The sequence below is a fragment of the Monodelphis domestica genome, chromosome 2 (assembly GCF_027887165.1).
Source record: "Monodelphis domestica isolate mMonDom1 chromosome 2, mMonDom1.pri, whole genome shotgun sequence".
NCBI classification, from domain to species: domain Eukaryota; kingdom Metazoa; phylum Chordata; class Mammalia; order Didelphimorphia; family Didelphidae; genus Monodelphis; species Monodelphis domestica.
The window spans coordinates 202,711,938-202,726,855 of record NC_077228.1 but is presented as its reverse complement, the minus strand read 5'-3'; the positions used below and the strand labels follow the sequence as shown (position 1 = coordinate 202,726,855).

At 46.4% G+C, this 14,918-nt stretch overlaps 1 protein-coding gene across 1 annotated transcript in view; it reads left to right on the top strand.

Moving 5' to 3' along the window:
• COL1A1 (collagen type I alpha 1 chain) overlaps positions 1 to 5,971 on the top strand; it is a 28,160-nt gene extending 22,189 nt beyond the window's left edge. Inside the window, exons 44-51 of the mRNA XM_001367698.5 lie at positions 348 to 401; positions 513 to 620; positions 1,090 to 1,143; positions 1,642 to 1,749; positions 1,860 to 2,139; positions 2,373 to 2,563; positions 3,023 to 3,265; positions 4,046 to 5,971. Coding sequence (XP_001367735.1) covers positions 348 to 401; positions 513 to 620; positions 1,090 to 1,143; positions 1,642 to 1,749; positions 1,860 to 2,139; positions 2,373 to 2,563; positions 3,023 to 3,265; positions 4,046 to 4,192 — 1,185 coding nt within the window. The 3' untranslated portion in view covers positions 4,193 to 5,971. The remainder of the gene's footprint in view (positions 1 to 347; positions 402 to 512; positions 621 to 1,089; positions 1,144 to 1,641; positions 1,750 to 1,859; positions 2,140 to 2,372; positions 2,564 to 3,022; positions 3,266 to 4,045) is intronic.
• Positions 5,972 to 14,918: the final 8,947 nt, after the last annotated feature.

Here is a 14,918-nt window from a genome sequence, read left to right as displayed (position 1 = left end):
CTGCCCAAATAGAGCTCTGGAATCCTGAGGAGAGGGGAGGGATTTCCTCCAGATCAGGGATATGGGGAAAGAAGTGAACAAGGTAACAAGGAGAGTCATCAGGGATTTGAGGACAGTGACAGTGGGAGAACATCTGGGGCTGATCAAAGGTTAGAGTTCAGAAAACTGGAAGAACCAATGATGGAGGAGTATTAAAATTTCTGGAGTAGAATAGGCTGGGTGACCAACTTGTGGAAAGGGAGTTCACAGCTCATGGGGAGAACAAACTGGACAAACTTAAAGAACCCCTAATTCGGGTCAATTCTACAGCAGAGGATCTTACTGACTCTCTTTCTCCATTCCTTTAGGGTCCTGCTGGTCCTGCTGGTCCTGTTGGTCCCACTGGTGCCCGTGGACCTTCTGTGAGTCTTCTATCTTCATCCTCTTACATGGGACTGTAAACAATGATCTGTGCCCGTCTGGGTCCTAGAAAGTCTTTCACTTGTTTGAATGTCATTTCTTTACTCTTTTAGGGACCCCAAGGCCCCCGTGGTGACAAGGGTGAGACAGGTGAACAGGGAGACAGAGGCATGAAGGGTCACAGAGGCTTCTCTGGTCTCCAGGGTCCCCCTGGTCCTCCTGTAAGTATCACCTTTTCTGTTCCCTTCCCTTTCTCTGGCTCTCTCCCAACATCTCCCCTTGCTAAATTTAAATATCCTCAGTTTCACAGTCTGGAACAATTAGCCTGTTTGGATTGGTATTGTGGACAGGAATTAGCCACATCATCTTTGGGTTAGAGAAATGTTGGGGAGGGGAAATTATTCTGTTAATCAATCAATATTTATTAAGCACCTACTATGTGCCAGACACTGGGTTAAATCCTAGGGATACAAAAAGACTCAAAAGATTGTCTCTGACCAGAAAGACAACATAGATGAAGAAGGATTGGGAGAGTAGGAATATCTCAGAATATTGAAACCTTTGGCCCAGATTTCCAGTTTTCTGGGCCTAGAAACAGGGTTGAGTCACTCCTTGTACCCAACCTCCTGTCTCTCATCAACGCCACTTAATTCAGACTGAGTTCTGAGTCATTCTGGTCTCTCCTTCAAGGGTTCTCCTGGTGAACAAGGTCCTTCTGGAGCTTCCGGTCCCGCTGGCCCCCGAGTAAGTAGCCCCTCTTTTCTTTTCTCCCAATTGCCTACTCCCTGAGCTCCCACCCAGCTCCCCCCTAAAGTCTTACACTGCCCACTAGGAGCCTAGGGTCTCTGAGCTAATGGAGCTACTGAAGGGGTATGTGAAGGGGACAGAGTAGATGCTAGTGTGGATTCCAGTCATGGTGGGGATTGTCTCCCTCCCCCCATCCCCTCCTCCTGTTTCTTGGCCCTGCTAAGATGGAACAGTGACTCATCTTGGCATGCATGCTGGTGTGAGAGAAAGAAAGAAAGATCAGACCCAGTTATCTGCTGTTTCTCAGTGGGGGCTGTGTTGCCAGAGCTGAGCCAATTGTCAGCCTTAGAGTCAGATTATTTGACTTGGATGGCCTTATCTCCATACAGAATTTGTTGTTTATTCTGAAGTTGTATGGTTAAGTCTGGCCTGGAGTTGGGTTGCCAAGTTTTGGATAATGTCATCTAATCCGTTATTTCTTGTATCCTTTCTCAGGGTCCCCCTGGCTCTGCTGGTGCTTCTGGAAAAGATGGACTCAATGGTCTTCCTGGCCCCATCGGTCCCCCTGGTCCCCGTGGTCGTACTGGAGATGCTGGTCCTGCTGTATGTACCCCTTTCTCCTCAGCTTACATCCTCCTCCCCACCCCAGGTTCCTCTGGTGCTTTAAGCCCATGAACCCAGGCCTTCAACAACCTTTGCTCTTCTCTGCTTAGGGTCCCCCTGGACCTCCTGGACCCGCTGGTCCTCCTGGTCCCCCCAGTGGTGGATTCGACTTCAGCTTCCTGCCCCAGCCACCCCAGGAGAAGGCTCACGACTCTGGCCGCTATTACAGAGCTGATGATGCTAACGTGCGTGACCGTGACCTTGAAGTTGACACCACCCTCAAGAGCCTGACCCAACAGATTGAGAACATCCGAAGCCCTGAGGGGACTCGAAAGAACCCTGCCCGCACCTGCAGAGACCTCAGGATGTGCCACTCAGACTGGAAGAGCGGTGAGGACCTTTCCCACCCCTTCTTGGGCATCTCTAACTCTTCCTCCTGTGTCCACTTTCCTAACTACTCCTCTCCACTGCCATCCAGTCCTCTCCCATGATAGAAGACCTTTCTGGGACTAGGAGTCCTGCAATTTCCTGTCCTTCCTTTCTTTCTTGTCATCGCTCTCAGCATGGCACTCAACCCCAAAGCTCCACCTCCCTGACTCTAGATCTTCCTTGTCCTATTTCAGGAGAGTACTGGATTGATCCCAACCAAGGCTGCAACCTGGATGCCATCAAGGTCTTCTGCAACATGGAGACTGGAGAAACCTGTGTGTACCCCACCCAACCCAAAGTGCCCCTCAAGAACTGGTACATTAACAAGAACCCCAAGGACAAGAAGCACGTCTGGTTCGGCGAGAGCATGACCGATGGATTCCAGGTGAAGCACAGGGAGGGGGAGAAGGAAGGTGGATTGATCTAGACCATAAAAGGAATGGTCAGTGGATAGATAATACCACGTCCCTGGGCAGGGATGAGGCCTTAGGGTGTGTTGACCAATTATTATATGATGGGGAGATGAAGAAAGAGCGAGGGTTAGAGATGGATATGGATGGCAAAGATAGGAAAAGTCAGAGATGGATTGTACCAATACCCTGGAATGGAGCCCAGAAGCCCCGCATCCTAGTTGGGGCTCTATCATAAATGGACTGTATGACTGGAGAGTCCTCTCTTTGGGCCTCAATTTTCTCCTGGGTTGCTAGATAGTCTTCCAGCTCTCACACACAGTATCTGGCCTTATGATTCTGGGGTTCTATATTCCAAGCATAGATTAAGGGAAGGCTGTGTAGAATGGAAAGGGCAGGGGAGAGAGGCTGACTCCATCTCCTTTTCACCACAGTTCGAGTATGGTGGCGAGGGCTCCGACCCTGCTGATGTGGCTATTCAGATGACCTTCCTTCGCCTGATGTCCACGGAGGCCTCCCAGAACATCACCTATCACTGCAAGAACAGCGTGGCCTACATGGACCAGCAGACCGGCAACCTCAAGAAGGCTCTGCTTCTCCAAGGCTCCAATGAAATTGAGATCCGTGCTGAAGGCAACAGCCGATTCACCTATGGAGTCACTGAAGATGGCTGCACGGTGAGCCCCTTTTCCTTCCCACTCTACCGCCCTGGTAAACCAAGCCTCGAGGCTGTCATGGAGGCCTTGAGTTGGTGTTCTCTGCTCTGTGCCCTTCCACAAGTCTGCAGCCTCTCTCTGTGTTTTGTCTTTAGACCAGGTTTCTGGGCAAATCAGTTGGGATGGGGACTAGATGGGTGATTTCAGTGTTCCTGGGAACTTCTGCCACCAGTACAGTTCGGTACACTCTCTGCATCCTAGAGAGCTGTCCAGGGAACTGAGAGACTGTGATTTGGCCAGAACAGCTAGCATGTGTCAGAAGCAGGATCTGAACCCAGGTCTTCCTGGCTTGAAGGCCAACTATCTGCTCAATCCTGTCTCCCCTTCCTCTAAGAGAATTGTCCAGGTCTCCTCCCACCCAGAGCTCATAGGTCACAGATATAAGTCAGAAATGGGCTTTTTAGATGGTCAATTATGTAAGTCCCTGAGATCTGGCTTTTTGAAGAGACTTACTGACCACCCTCCGCCCCCACCCCACTATCAGCCATATGCATTCACCGTGTCACTCCCACAACAGCCAAGGGGCAGCTAGGTAGCACAGTAGCCTGGAGTCAGGAGCACCTGGGTTCAAATGTGACCTCGGACATTTCCCAGCTGGGTAACCCCAGGGCGAGTCAGTTAACCACTTTTGCCTAATCATTGCCCTTTCTGGTCTCAGGGTAGATACTAAGACCAAAGGTAAGAATTAAAAAAAAAAAAGACACCTCCTAATTCCTGTTGTCCCTCTTCCATTTCCCAAAGAGTCACACCGGAAACTGGGGCAAGACAGTCATCGAATACAAGACCACCAAAACCTCCCGCCTGCCCATCATTGATGTGGCCCCCATGGACATTGGCGCCCCCAACCAGGAATTTGGCTGCGACGTGGGTCCCGTCTGCTTCCTGTAAACTCTCCCCATTCCCAACCGGCTCCCTCCCACCCATCTTCCTTCCCTCTGATCCCAGAAAAAAAAAACAAAAACAACCCAACAGAACAAAAAAAAAGCCAAAAAAAGGAGAAAATTTCACATGGACTTTGGAAATTTTTTTTTTCCTTTCCATTCATCTCTCAAAACTTAGTTTTCGTCTCTGACAAACCAAATTTGACCCCCAAAACCAAAACTGAACCAAAAGCATTAAATCTTTCAAAAAAAGAATAAATAAATAACTTTTTAAAAAAAAGGAACTTGGTCCACTTGCTTGAAGACCGATGTGGGGGTAAGTCTTTTTTAGCCCACTGGGCTTACAGATGCCCCAGCTTTTGCCATTCTGTTCCCTTCTCCACCTCTTCCCCTTGGGGACTTCTCCCCCACAGCCTCCCTGCAATACAAGTCTCCCCCACGTCCCAGGAAATGCTGGGACAAGCCGTGGTCTTCCTGGCAACAAGAGAACAGATGCTCCAACATCCAAGTGTCTTCAGCCTTGACCCCACCCTCTCTCCACGCCAGCCTCCCACTCGCTCCCCTAAAGGTCCCCTCCAAGGGGGATGGGGAGATGGGGTTCCCAGACTCAGCTTCTCTGCTGGTCTCTTTTCTCAATACCACTGCAAAGGAAGATGTACTATCTGAATGCAAGCCTCTGTACCGCACCCTTCTTTTTGAGGCGGGGAGTGTGTGCGAGGGACCCCACTGGAGGGGGACTTTGGGGGCTTGGAGTCGTTCTATGAGATTACTCTGCCTGCCTGCCTGCCGAGTCTAGGGGAGGATTGGAAAGAGGGAGGGGTGAGAGACGGTGAAGTGGAACCATCTGATTTGAGAATCCCCAATCCCATTCCCCTCTAGGCATCTTCCATATCTGTCTCACACACCGGAAATGGGGCTGGGGCTGAGAGATTGTTCATTCCATGTATATTTCTGTTGTTGAAAGACTACCTCGTATTTGTCTTTTTTCATGCCAGCCAGGGCAACATTGTGGGGACTTGGAATGGGGGACCTAGGACAAAGAGGGGGTACCCCTCTTCCTTCTGTGGCTCCCCCTACTTTAATCAAAGGTGCTAAATTTGCGTTTCCTTCGCTCCTAGACATGCTGGGGATAGGAAAACCAGGCAAGAATAGACAGCCCGCTGGTTTTCCAAGGTGGGGGTGGGGGTAGGGGATTGGGGATCACTGGTGCTATAGAAACTGAGATCTCTCCCCCCACATGCCAAAGAGTTTTCCCTTTCTTTTTAACATTCCTCTTTCTTTTCCAAGCTTTTAAAAAAATTTTGTTTGTTCTTGGCTCATGGGGACTCTTGTGAATTTTCTAAAGGTGCTATTTAAAAAGGGAATAAAAGAAGCAGGCTTGAGATATGAACCAAAGCTGACTTTTCATCCTGTCTTCACCAGCAGGTGGATTCAACTTTCCTTTTGAATATTTTCCCCCTCCTGTTTTCTCCATCTTGCTCCTCAGCCCCTTTTCATGCCTCCTGCTCACCTCCCTCTTCTTGGCCACCAACTTCCCTTCTTGCTCTGAAACCCTCTGTCCTTCCTCCAGCTTTTCCAACTCCTTCAATTCTGTCCCTCCCGTGCCTTTCTTGCCATCTTCTCTCTTTGGGTTTCAAAGCACAACTTTTCTACCCAAGAGGCAGTTTTCCCCCCTAGGGAGTGTGAGGAACCAAAGGATTCTGTACCTATTTTGTATATGTATAATAATTTGAGATGTTTTTAATTATTTTGACTGCTGGAATAAAGCATGTGAAAATGACCCGAACACATCTGTAGTGGCCTGATGTTTTCTGTCTTTGGGATAGGGGGAGGTTCACCGGAGGGTCTGGAGGGATTGGGGAATTTTTCTCTATTTTCTTCCTTTTCTTCTTCCCTCCCTTTCACATTCTGTTCCCTCCATTCTCTTTTAGTTAACTTCCTTCCCCCAACCTTTTTTTTTTCTTTTTCTCTTGCTCAGTCTTTCTTTTCAACTCTCAATTCCTTTACTTCTAAGCCTCCTCCTTCCCCTCTTCCTCCTCCTCTCCCAAACTTTCTTCTCTCCCAACACTTTGCCTCCCAGGTGTCCCTTCTCTCTTTCCTGAGCCAACAAAGAAAGCTCTCTTCTTCATCTCCTTTATATTTGTTCTGTGGACAGGGAACTGTGGAGCTTGGAAGACAAAGGAAGGGTTAGAGCCAGGATTTAATTAAGAAAGAGAGGGCTCCCTGAAGAGGAGGAAGGGAGGGAGTAACTTGGTTTAGGTGAGGTAGGTCAGGAATAGAGAGAAGCTTTCTTGGAACTTGGGCTGGGAAGAGGAAGAGAAGGGGGATTGGAAGGGAGAGCAGGTTACTGAGCCTGAGAGTCTCAATGATGGAGCCAGGGAAGAATGTGGGAAACAGAAATCCATTCCCAGAGAAAGAAACAGCAGTGGAATAGAATAATCCTAAGCAAAAATCTTAGAGCCTGTCCACTCTGTTTTCTTTCTCTTTCTATGACTGTTTTTCTTTGAGGCTGTCATCCTTCTACAACGAGTAGGAGGAGATGCAAAGGAAATAGATAACGTAGTGAGGGATGAGGAGAGACCCTGTCCTGAGAGATCTCCCAATCTGATTAAAAAGAGACAGTCCCTACCCTTAGGGAGCTCCCAATCAGATGGGAGAAAGAGACACAGTGTCTGTCCTCGGGGAGCTGCCAATCTTATTAGTAAGGAAAGATTCCGAAAAGACACAGTTCCAAGAGAGAGAAGGGCCATTCACTTCCAAGATCTTGAGAGCCCTTACAAAACTAAAGAATGAGATTAACAACACTTGTGTTATCAGCAATTATCAAGTTCAGAAATATACAAGTGTTCTTTTATAGCTTAGAATTCCAGACTCATTGATGTGAAGGCTCTAAGCCTCATCTTGACCACCTGCTTGCTTTCCTCTCCAATCTCCTTTCCCTTCTTTTCCCTATTTTCTTCAAATTTTTACTGACCTTTTTTCTTCCCTTGAATTCTTCTCTTCTCCACTCTCCCTCTCCCTCCCTCCCTCTTCTCTCTCTCTCTGCCTCTTTCTCTGTCTCTTTGTCTTTGTCTTTGTCTCTCTCTTCCCACCCTTCCCAGGTTTGTCCCAATGATCTTTTTTTCTTTTCCTCCCAGCTGCTAACGTAGTTTCCAGAGGGGCAGCAAAGAAGTGCTCCTTCATTACCCATTTCTTACCAGCCTACATTTGGCTCAGGGAACCTGATCTAATCTAACCTTGGGGAGTTTCCTAGATAGATCCTACAGTCCTGTTCTAGAGCCCAAGTTTAAAATATCAAAGTGAGTTGGACTAGCCCCTCTTTTACAGAGAAGAAGACTGAAGCCCAGGAAAAGAAGGTGACCAGTCTACGGTCATGCCATGAGTTCTCACTCAGGGGAGAACCTTGGATCACAAAATGTGTTTGCTTGGAGAAATTACCTGTGGCACAGAGGATCATTCAATCTTGGAGCTCTGTCAATCAGGTTGGCTCATTGGATAGACAGCCAGACCTGGAGATAACCTTGGTTCAAACCTGGCCTCCCTCAGACATTTTCTAGCTGTGTGACCCTGGACAAGTCACTTTACCCCAATTGCTTAGTCCTTATCATTCTTCTGTCTTGGAACTGATACTTAGTATTGATTCTAAGACAGAAGGGAAGGGTTAAAAAAAAGAAGAAGAAGAAGAAGAAGAAGCCTCAACGGTCAACCAAACCAACACTTAGGAGAAAGAGGTCACGCCTCCAGAAAGCAAATGGTAGCTTCCTCAAGTAAACTAGACCTAAGGGAGCAGTTCTAGGGAAAGGAGCCAGCTTCATAGGCTGGGGATGGAGCCAAGGGAAAGGGAAGGGAAGAGAGGGAAAGGAGAGGAACAGGGCTGAGGCAGGGACTGACCTGGTCTCAATTTATCTTAGGACCAGAAATCTTCTAAGCAGCCCCTAAATCCCAGCCCTTCCTGATGTCACCGTAGCCAGCCCCCTCCTTAATTCTGGCTCCCAATCTGAGGATTTTGTTTTTTCTAAGCCCATCCCTTCTGTTTTAGTGTCAAATTCTAAGAAGAGAAGCAAAGGCAATTGAGGTTAAGTGTCTTGCCCTGGGTCACACAGCTAGATGTGTCTAATCTAAGGCCAAATTTGAACCCAGGTCATCCTGACTCCTGGCCCCATGCTTCACATACTGTGCTACTAGCTGCCCTGGCCTACATTTTAAAAAGGAAGAAAGCCATTGACCTCCTCCTGCCTTTCTCCCAGGGACATAAGCAAAATTGAGTTAAAATCTAATGGTCCAGGACAACTGGATGGCTCAGTGGATTGAGAGCCAGGCCTACAGATGGGAGGTTCTGGGTTCAAATGTGACCTCAGACTAGACACAGCTAGCAGTGTGACCCTGAGCAAGTCATTTAACCCTGTTGCATAGCCCTTATCACTCTTTTGCCTTGGAACCAATACATAGAATTGATTCTAAGACAGAAGGTAAGGGTTTAAAAAAAAATCTTATGGTCATGCTCATCTAATCAAGATAAGTAAATTTATCCTATTAGACTAGATTAAAAGGGTAGATTTAGAGGGGATCTCAGAGATCAAGTGATAAGATAATCTTATTTTATAGTTGAGGAAACCAAGGTTCTTAAGAGGTTAAGTGATTTGTTTAAGTTCACACAGGTAACACATGTCAGAGGCAGGATTTGAACTCACAGTCCCTGACTCCAGAGTCAATGCTCTTTCCACTGTATATATTAATGATTATTAATTATTGCTATGACTAACCATCAAGCATCTGGACCTTCTCTCTAGCCCGTTTCCTGGTCAAGAACACACAACAGGAAAAGGGGAGAAACAAGCATTTATTACCCCCTACTATATGCCAGGCACTATGCTAAGTGCTTTACAATATCTCATTTGCTCCTCACAACAACCCTGGGAGGGAAGGGTCATTATTATTCTATTTTACAGATGAGAAAACTGAGGTGGACAGAGGATCAGTGATTTGACCAGGGTCATATAGATGGTAAGTTAATGTCTGATTTTAGAATTTGAACTCAAGTCTTATAAACCTTAAAATCTCTCAGACTTGTGAATGTTAAAAATTTCCCCATCAGGGAATTCTTAATTGGAACAAATTCCCTACTGAGAAACATTTCCCATTTTGATGTGAGAACTCGCCAGGATCAGAAATGGGAGGACCTTTACTCCAACCGTACTTAAGACTGCTTTAGGGGAGAAAACTCATTGCTAAACAAAGAAAGTACTTGGATCCATGCTTATGGTGGGGCAAGGAGTTCTTTGAGCCAGGCCTGTTTTTAGAATTGATACAATGGGATGCTAAGTGCCTATAAAGGCGGGGCAACTTGTAAACTACTTAGACCTAAAAGGTGAAAACTTACTCAGAGGTTTTTTTCTTAATGAAATTTGTCGACACAGCAGCATTTTTTTCCTGACTTACTAAAGAGATTAAAACTACTCAGCTGTGAATTCAAAATGGGCAGTCCTTTAGAAACATCTACAGTGATTGCAAGATGGAAGGACTTAGGGGAGGTGACAGAGGAGATTTTGCCCTTAAAAATAAGAGCTCAGAGAAGAGCGAGGAGGAGGGATCTCGATTTCTGACTCTCATCCTGAAGGAGAGTTCTTTGAGGAGCTCCTCTGAGGGGCTCTGTCCCTCTGGGGTAGGAGCTCTGGAGGCTCTTGAGGGAGGCCCTTTGAAACAATCTCTGGCTAGAAGACTCTTTGAGGAAGGACGCTGGCCTGGTGTCACTAGTATCCTTGTTTAGTCAGACCTTGTGGTGAGTGTTAAAAAACTGACTGATTTCTCTTTTAAGACTCAGGTCTAGGCCATATTGGCTTGAGGCCCTTCATACTTATTCCTTTTCTTACTCTCTCTCTCTTTCTTTGATTATTCATTGTATTGTTAATTAAAAATATAAAACCCAGTTGACTTGGGTATTTGAATAATTGGGAATATTTCCCCGGCGACCATCTTATATTTGATTTTAAAACCCAAGACACTGTAGTGAAACATATTTCTGCGGTCAAATTTACTCACCCTCTCTTATATCTATCACAATTTATATCTTCCACTATTTTAATCACTACAGTTTAAGACCTCAACCATTTTAAATCTCACAGTCTTCCTGACTCCAGGCCTGGCACCCTGTCCATTATGTCCCTTAGCTGCCAGGATAATAAATGCACTGTATAAATAATTTTAAAGTTTAATCATTTCAGGCTTTCCTCCCAACAAACCAGTGAGGTTGCAATTATACCCTTTTTACAGATGGTTAAGTTGAGACTCAGGAAATGAGAAGTAACTTGTCATGGGACATACATTTAGCGAGTGCCAAGCCCAGCCAAGGGGTCTTCCTGTTATATCATGCTGCCCCTCAGGATTGCATGTAATATGAGACTCAACTCATGTGTAAATCCACAACAGTCAAGTCAAAAGCAGAGGACTTCGGGAGCCCTGGAGCCTTCCAGAACCCAGCAGGTAAAGCTTCATCTTTCCTCAGGGTTCAGAGGAGTCAGATTAGACCACAGCTGTCTCAGCAACATCCCTGGGAACCACAAAGGCTTCAGTCTGGAGATCTTTGGCCAAATGGATCAATGAGAGCATTCCCAAGAGAAAGAGTTCTGGCTGAGAAACTGTCCACTCTGCCACCTAACTGCCCCTTTGTTGTCATTCAGTCCCGGCTGAGCCTTCAATGCCCCATTTGGGGTTTTCTTGCAAAGACACTGGAGTGCTCCATTTCCTTCTTCAGCTCATTTGAAGAAACTGAGGCTGACAGGGTGAGGTGACATGCCCAGAGTCACACAGCTAATAAATGTCTGAGGCCAGATTTGAACTCCGGAAGTTTCTGACTCTAGGGGGCCCGTACTCTGTCCACTGAGGTGCCCGACTTCACAGTTAGGGAAGATATTTTTGTTGGGTGGGAAAGGGAAAGGGATACAAAAAGAGCATGTGTGAGAGGTCCAAGAAGGTGTAAAAAGGTATGCATGTGCGTGAGTTCACATACATGTGCGTGCACCTCACCTGGAAGTTTGTCTGTGAAGGGGGGAATTTGTGTTTTGTGATACTCTACAATTTGAGTAGCTGGGGATGGCTGGGGCTGGGGACAAAGGGATCATTGTACTGGCATCCCCAGCTCCAGCCCTCCCTCCCTTCTTTCTGCTGACATCACAGCTGCTCTAAATAGAGCTGCTAGGGGCCCAGTTCCCCCAGACCCTGCCCAAGCATCTGACCCCTCTGCCTCCCGGCACCTTGCTGCCTCTCCTTGCTTCTCCTGCCCTTCTCTGTTCTAGAGGGAGGAAATGTCCTTGTCATCTCTGGAAGCAGGATCCTGGTTTTCCCAAGATTGGGACAGAGGAATGAAGTCTAAATCTCACAGCTTTCCAGGAAGGGGAGGATGCGCTGGATGCATTCCCAAGTTCTTTCCCTCCGTCTGTCTTGCAGCTCAGGGCTCTCCTGGTGCCTGGATCCTACCTCCCAGCCCTCCAAGCCTCTACCTCCCGCCTGTCCTCACCCCAGCCTTGCCGGATTCAGACTGTCTCCTACTGGGATTTCCAAAGGCAGGGTTAGAATTGGCTTCCTTCTTCTCTTCATCCTGCCTTTTCCATGGCTCTAGACCCTTCCCAAAGGCATCCAGAGCCCTGGGTTTGGGGAGACCCAGTGGTTTCTTTGAATCCAGAGAGGACTGGAATCATCAAGCTCTGGATTTTTTTTTTTTTTACAGAGGAGGATAGGGGTAGGGGGATGGGATGGGATGGGATGGGATGGGATGGGATAGATGGTCCCATGGATAGATTGGAAGGGAGCATGTATGTGTGTGTGCATGAGAATATCTGAATGTGTTTATAACTGTGATGCGTGTCATCTATGAGAATGTGCTCCAACAGGCACCAGAGTCTGTGAGACTGTGTCCAATTGTGCTGGGTATAAGAAAATATGTGAGATGCCTGTTCTGTGGCTACTGTGTGTGTCAGACTGTAAGGGAGTAACTACACCTATATACTGAGGTGTATCAGGTGTATGACTATGTCTAAAATGGTTGAAAGGAAGATGGTACATCTGTGTGTATGTGTGTGAGAGAGTGAGAGACACAGAGAGACATACATGGTGAGGGGGGAGGATTGAGGGGGAGAGAGAGAGAGAGAGAGTAATGAATAAATATTTATCAGGCACCTATGATGTGCCCTATGAATGTGGGAGTGTGTGTGACAGACAGGTGTGAGCTCCTCTGTGGGTATGATGGAGGTTATATATATATCTTACTGGGGCTGAACATATGTGATAACAAATTGTGATGTCTCAGTTATTTCATCTGTAAAATGAGGAGGTTGGACCAGATGAGCTCAAAGATCATATTTTCATACAAGTTGGATGATGGGAGAAAACAGGTAAGACCAAAGGGATGTATAGGAAAGATGGTGGGGCTATACATAGATGACTTTAATAATAATAATTCTTTGACCATGAATGAATAAAAAAGGATTTATTATACCACTTACTATCTACCAGGTTATCGTTTCTATTCTTTTTCTCTTATTTTTTAAAACACTTTTTGTCTTAGAATTAATATTGTGTGCAGGTTCCAAGGCAGAAGAGTGGTAAGAGCTAGGCAATCAGGGTTAAGTGACTTGTCCAGGGTCACCTAGCTAGGAAGTGTCTGAGGCCACATTTGAACCAAGAATCTTCCATTTCTGGGTCTGGCTCTCAATCCACTGAGCCACCTAGGTGCCCTGGAGACACTTATTTTTAAAAGAGACAGTGCCTGACCTCAGAGAGATTATATTCCACTGGGAGACAATGACCAGAGAGAGTGTGTAGAAGGATATGTATGTGTGTGTGTGTGTGTGTGTAAGTGGTTTCAGGGGCCAAGTATGTTGGCCAGGTATGTTGATGGATTTGTGACCATTTCATGTCGGTGACTTAAATTTCACATGTTTGGAGAATTGGACCATAGTATACGTGTCAGAGTGAATAGGTACAACTGCAATTATGCAACTTTAGGGATAAGTGTGATTGTGAATGACTGTGTATGGAAGTGTCTGAGTGTGTATAACTCTTCACTTAGAGCATGTGCAATTGAGCAAATGTGAGAATGTCAGCAGGTGTGCAACTATAAGAATCTATGAGTGACTGGGAGTGAGAGGATGTGTTGGGTTGAACAAGATTGTTAGGATGGTGGGATTGTATGTTACTATCAGGATATGATTGAGATGTGTGTGTGTGTGTGTGTGTGTGTGTGTGTGTGTGTAATCAGGAGTGTCAGTTTTGGGGTGAGGATGGGTGAGATAATGTATGTACCTATGTGTAAGATATATGTGAGTGTCATCATCAGTGTGTATGAGAGGGTTTGAGATGACATGTACACACTTATGTTTGAGATGACATTTACACACTTAATTGTTCATCCAGTTCACTGGTGGCCCTGGAAAGGGCTCAGGGATGTTTGGGGTGGGGGTGGAGGACATAAATCCAAAGGGGGGAAAAATACTTTGTAGGAGCTCACATTTTAACAGAGGACAGATATATAATTGTGTAAACATACAATTAGGAGACTGTTTGATGGTCAGAGGTGGCTATGTGAATAGAGAAAAGGTGTCAGCTGCATGGGTTCTCCTAAGTAGAAATATTAAGATTTGATAATAGAATCAAAAGTATCTCCCCCTCTCCCTTCTCTTTCCTCTCTCAGAGGTGGTAATCAATTTGATTTGGGTTATACACGTATTATCATACAAAACATAGTTCCAAATTGGTCATTGTTATAAGAGAATACTTATATAAAACAAAGCTCCTAAAATAAAACCATAAGTAAACAAAAAAAAGGTAATTAATTGAGAACGTAGAGAAACGGAAACTGAGGAACTGAGGGCAGCACTGATGGAACCTGAGAGACTGGAAAAATGATAGCTACAGGAAGATCTGGAAGAGGGGTGAGCTGTAATGAGGGGGGGAAGGTAATGAATTATTTTCTACACGTTGAATTTGAAATATTTTTTAGATATGAAGTTTGAAAGGTCCAATAAGTGGGAGAGAAGAGAGTCTGGGTACTCCGTGTATCTCAGCATATACATATACATAAGTGTGTGTGTGTGTGTGTGTGTGTGTGTGTGTGTGTGTGTGTGTGTGTGTCTAATTTAGGTGGCCATTCTGGTGCGAATTGGAATGAGGGGACTTTTGTGTTTGGAAAGGGGACTGAGTCCGACCTCGGCTGCATATGGCCCGGTGCAAGAACGCAGGAGAATAACGGAGAAATATATACTCGCAGATACGTTTTGGAGAGGATTGGTGTCTGCGCGTCTAGAGGGTTTTTGGTAGTGCGCGTTGGGAGTGTGTGGGTGTAGATGACAAATAGGCGTTGGCCAAGGGATAGGATTCTGAATGAGAGAGGAGGATGGGGAGGACTGGCAGCCCGGGTCTCTGGGTCCGGTCGCTGTTCATTGGTTAAGGCAGAAGGCGTGGTCCCATGTAGAAAGTTATGAGATGCCGGAGGGAGAGTGGCTTTTGTCTGACTGTTTGTCTTTTAACTCTGCTCTGGGGTGTGTGAATCCGTGCACCGCCACTGGAAGTGGGCAGCGCTGTGTGTGTGTAGGGAGCATGCGCGTTGTTCTGGGGGACCGGTACGGATTCCGGGGGGGGGGGGGGGAAGGGGAGGAGTTCCTGATTTTCACTTTGATTTGTCGTCATCCCCCAACCCCACTCCCTGGCCTTCCTCGGTGCCACGCCTCTTCTGCTGCTGA